At 48.3% G+C, this 4,577-nt stretch overlaps 1 protein-coding gene across 1 annotated transcript in view; it reads right to left on the bottom strand.

Moving 5' to 3' along the window:
- The window catches only part of Hdac1 (histone deacetylase 1), a 44,012-nt gene extending 41,953 nt beyond the window's left edge, over positions 1-2,059 (bottom strand). Inside the window, exon 1 of the mRNA XM_023703097.1 lies at positions 1,889-2,059. Within this exon, the coding sequence (XP_023558865.1) occupies positions 1,889-1,937 (49 nt within the window). The 5' untranslated portion in view covers positions 1,938-2,059. The remainder of the gene's footprint in view (positions 1-1,888) is intronic.
- Positions 2,060-4,577: the final 2,518 nt, after the last annotated feature.

Here is a 4,577-nt window from a genome sequence, read left to right as displayed (position 1 = left end):
GGTACTGTAAAAAATAAAAAATAAATTTTTAAAAAAGGGCTGGGAGCTGGCTCAGCAGAATAAGCGCTTCCCTGGCAAGCGCAAAGGCCTGAGTTCAATCCTCGGTTCTGCAAAACAAAACAAACAAACAAAAAAAAAAGGGCTGGGGGGTAGGCCCTGGGAAATAGCTCAGTAGAATAAGCGCTTGCCTGGCAAGCACAAGGGCCTGAGTTGAATCCCTGGTTCCACAAAAAAGGGGGGGAGGGGTGGCTGGGGAGAGATAGCTCAGCAGTACAAGTGTCTGCCTCCCAAGTACAAGGTTTTGAGCTCCCTGTACCACAAAAACAAAACAAAAAACAATTACTATTTATTGAGTGCCTATTATGAACTAGGCACTATTTTTAGGACTGGGAACAAATGGGGCAGAAATGTTTTCTCACCAGCTGGGTGCTGCACAAAAAATCAAGCAAATGAACAATTTCAATACACAGTGACAAGTACTATGACAAAAATACAGACCATGAGGGCCACCAGACTTTTCCTCAGTCCACATTCAGGATTTTTACCTTGGATCCTCTTCTCTTTCTACTCTATCAATTTCCTCAACAATCACATTCTCTTGTGGAACCAGGGATTGAACTCAGGCCCTCGCGCTTGCCAGGGAAACGCTTATTCCACTGAGCCATCTCCCTGGACCCAACAATCACATTCTCTTTTAAGTGAACTAAAACTTCTATCTGCACACTGAAAACTACCACAAATCTCTTGTCTTCTTTTTAAAATTTTTTGTTGTGGTGGTACCCGGGATCGAACTCGGGACCTTGCACTTGAGAGGAAGCACCCTTAAGCTATCTCCCCGGCCTTCATCTGTCTTTTAAAATGCAGACAACAGTCAACTGCCAACTGGATGCCCCAATTGAATCTTCCCTAAACATCTCAAGAGCTATTTCTAAAAAAATTAAAAGGAAAATCCAAAGTTATCAATTGACATGGCCTTCTCCACCCATTATCAAACTGCCCATACCAAAACGGGGACTCAAGCCTTCTTCCTCACCCCTACTAATTTCTATCCTAGACTAACAATTCTAAAGTATAAATGTGATGACAGCACTAGTCTACATAAAACTTCAATGATTCATAATAAAGTCCAACTTCCTCTGGAGAGCATGCCCAGCCCATAATGATCTGGTCCTTATATAATTCTCAAATCTCACCACTTGCAACCCTTCCCTCTTCAGGTCCTAAGTGAGATGACACTTCCTTCCCTGACCCTAGGCTGGCTTGGGTGCCTCTTCTCAGGGTTCCCTGCCACTCTGAGCCCTTTTCATTCCTGCGGTAATATTTATCGCGGGGTACTTCTGACGCAGCCTAGCTCCCCCTTTAGACCGCGAGCTGAATAGGAAGTGTGACTTGGAGGAGTCCCCTCACCCCAGCACCTAAATACCCCTAGAATAAACTGCTTCATAAACTTCTGTTCAATGAAAAGTTGTTTGAACAGGTAGCGCCCCTCTCCCTCCAGCCCCGGGGCCCTATTTCCCGGCAGCAATTGCAGGCCGTGCACAGAGCCTTGGGGGAGGGGAAGCGGGTGACCGGTCCTGCAGGGCTCCCTCCAAAAGCGACGAGGACAGCACGGGACACGGGAGAGATACCTTTGTATTCTCAGAAGCGAAATCCATCCTTGCAACCGTCTCCACCAGACTCAGCCTCCCCTCCCGGCGTCCCGCTCAAACTCTCCCCATCAGACTCCGCCAAGAATCTCCCCCCACCAGCACCCTCTCTGGCTTCCCCAGCACGACCCCTCTCGGCCTCAGCCTCGACCTCCTGCTCTCAGCCTCCTCCGAGCTCCTCGGCCTCGCTCTCCCCAATCCGGCCGGCCGGGCCCCGCCCCCACCGCCAGGACGGAGCTCACCGTCGTAGTAGTAACAGACTTTCCTCCTGGTGCCCTGAGTCTGCGCCATCTTGCTGCCTCCAGTCCCTTCAGTCAGTCGGTCCGTCCGCCCGCCCGCGGCTCTGCTCAGCGGCCGACCCAGGGGGAGGGGCGGTCCTACAGCCCCGCCCGTCCCCTCCCAGGCTCACCTATTGCCGCGCAGCCCGGGCACCGCTCCAGCCAATCAGCTTACACAGACACAGGCCCGGAACTCGGCGGGGGAGCAAGGGCAGCCCAGAGAGGCCGCCGAGGGCCCCCTGGGCCTGTACCAAGGTCGGCGACAGAGGGGTGGGGGAGCTGCCCGGGGACCGTACCATCAATCCCGGGGGAGGAAAGCAACCCGGTAAACTTCACAGTCCCATTACGTGGTCGGAAGCATGCTTGGAGGTCCGAGGCCAACTTTCTAATTTTATAGAGACTCAATCGAGGCCTGCAAAGGAAAAGTGACTTGCATAAGGTCACTCAGCGAGCGATTAGGCTGCACCTGGATTCAAATGAGGGTTTCAAGAAGGAAAACAAAATGACAGAAAAGGGAAAGAAGGGGCTGGGGAGATGGCTCAATAGAATAAGCGCTTGCCTGGCAAGCGCTGGGGCCTGAGTTCAATCCCCGGGTCAGCCAAAACAAAAGAGAAAGAAGACGAAAATTTGTCAAGACTCCACGGAGGACCACGTGCTGTGCCCTTTACAAGTTTTCTTAGTTATTCCTCAGAGCTTGTGGCCTAGGCCTGTAACGCCAAGCTACTAGAAAACAGAGACAAAAGGATGGCAAGTTCAAGGCCAGGCTGGGCAATTCAGCAAGACCATATGTCGAAATGAAAAAAATGTTCAAAGGGATGTGGATGTAGCCCAGTGGTAGAGCCTTGCCTAGCATTCATGGGGGCCCCACTACAGACACAAAACCTTCAGGCTTTTATGAACTGCTGAAAGCCTTTTCAATTGCACAGATTTTTTAAAAAAATACCTGCTGTGCACCAAAGGCACTGAACAAAGTGGCAGAATCCACCCTTTCTAACCCCAAAGCTTGTCTCCACAGCAAAGGGACCCAGAATGACTAAGAAACCTTTAGACAGCAGGGAATGAGATTGTGCCATTGTTAGAAAAACAGGGTACTCAACCCTAGCATGTTGATGTTTGGGGCTGGATAATTCTTCACTACAGAGGTTGTCCTCTGAGTCATAGATGTTTATCAGTATGCTTGATTTCTATCCATTGGATGCCAGTAGCACCCCACATGCACACTGACAATAACAATTGTCTCTAGACACTGCCAAATGCCCAGGGTAACAGTGTCTAGATGGAGTGTAAAATTGTCCCCTCCCCTTGAGAATCATTGCACTAAATGCTAGATGGTTCAGGATCAACTGTTCATTATCTTTTTTTTTTTTTTTTTTGCAGAACCAGGGATTGAACTCAGGCCCTTACGCTTGCCAGGGAAGCACTTATTCCACTGAGCCATCTCCCCAGCCCCAAACTGTTCATTATCTAAAAGTAAAAGACCAAAAAGCGCTTGTTCGGCTTTAAGACAACCCTTACAGAAAACTTAGCCTTTAGTAAGTACTTACTACTTGATCAATGCTGTGCTAAATTAGCCACGTACATCTGGTATACAGTCAATAAGATACATTTTAGGGGCTTGCCAATTAGCTCAGTTGTTTAAGTGCCTGCCTGGTCAAACCCAGTCAGGTCAAACCCAGATCGAACGTATGGTTCAGTCCCCAGCTCCACATGCCAACCACACCCACCATTAAGGCAGCCTGAGCCCCAAAAAATTAAATAATTAATTAATTACAGTTTAAGTAGTGCTCAAAGCTGGGCATGGTGGTGAACCCCTATAATTCAAGCACTTGGGAGATTGAGGGAGGAGGATCGCCGTGAGTTTGAGGCCAGCCTGGGCTATATAGTGAGCTCACGGCCAGCTTGAATTACCTAGTGAGACCCTGTCTCAAAAAATGAAAAAAAAAAAAAAATCTAGGTTAGGGATATAGCTTAGCAGCATAAGCACCTGCCTGGCAAGCACAAGATCCTGAGTTCAGTTGCCAGTACCAGAAAAAAAACAAAAACAAAAACAAACTATAATGAAAGATCTAAGATTGAATGGTTGTATTATAGAAACAGCATAGGGGGGGCCTGCCCCTTAGCTCAGTTCTTTAAGTGGCTGCTTCAACAAAGCAGTCAGGCGCAGGTTGCTGTGGTTCGATCCCCACAACACAAGCCAGCCTGTCATGCCTTGAAGGCATTTGGAGCAAAAAAAAACAAAAAACACTTCTGCCATTTAAAATAAAGGGGGGGGGGGCTGAGGAGATGGCTCAGTAGAATAAGTGCTTCCCTGGCAAGTGCAAGGACCTGAGTTCAATCCCCGGTTCCGCCAAAAAAAAAAAAAAAAAAAGAAACAGCATAGGGCAAGAAAATTAAACCCTCTTCCCAATTCTAAGTCACTGCTTCCCAGCTAGTCTGGGGCAGGTTTACTCAACCATTCTAAACCTCCATTACCCTCTTTACAAAATAGGGAGGATAAGAAAACATGTTTCCCAACTCCATGGCTGCACCCAGTAACCAAAAGAGGATGGGAGTGGGAAAGGAGATCAGGGTGTGACAGTTCTACATGAAATGCAGAACCAGGGTCATAAACTCAAATGCCTACATAGTTCAGGCAGGTAATATAAATGAATGA

This window comes from Octodon degus, unplaced genomic scaffold, assembly GCF_000260255.1.
Source record: "Octodon degus isolate 3935 unplaced genomic scaffold, OctDeg1.0 scaffold00163, whole genome shotgun sequence".
NCBI lineage: Eukaryota > Metazoa > Chordata > Mammalia > Rodentia > Octodontidae > Octodon > Octodon degus.
This window is presented reverse-complemented; position numbering and strand designations above follow the sequence as displayed.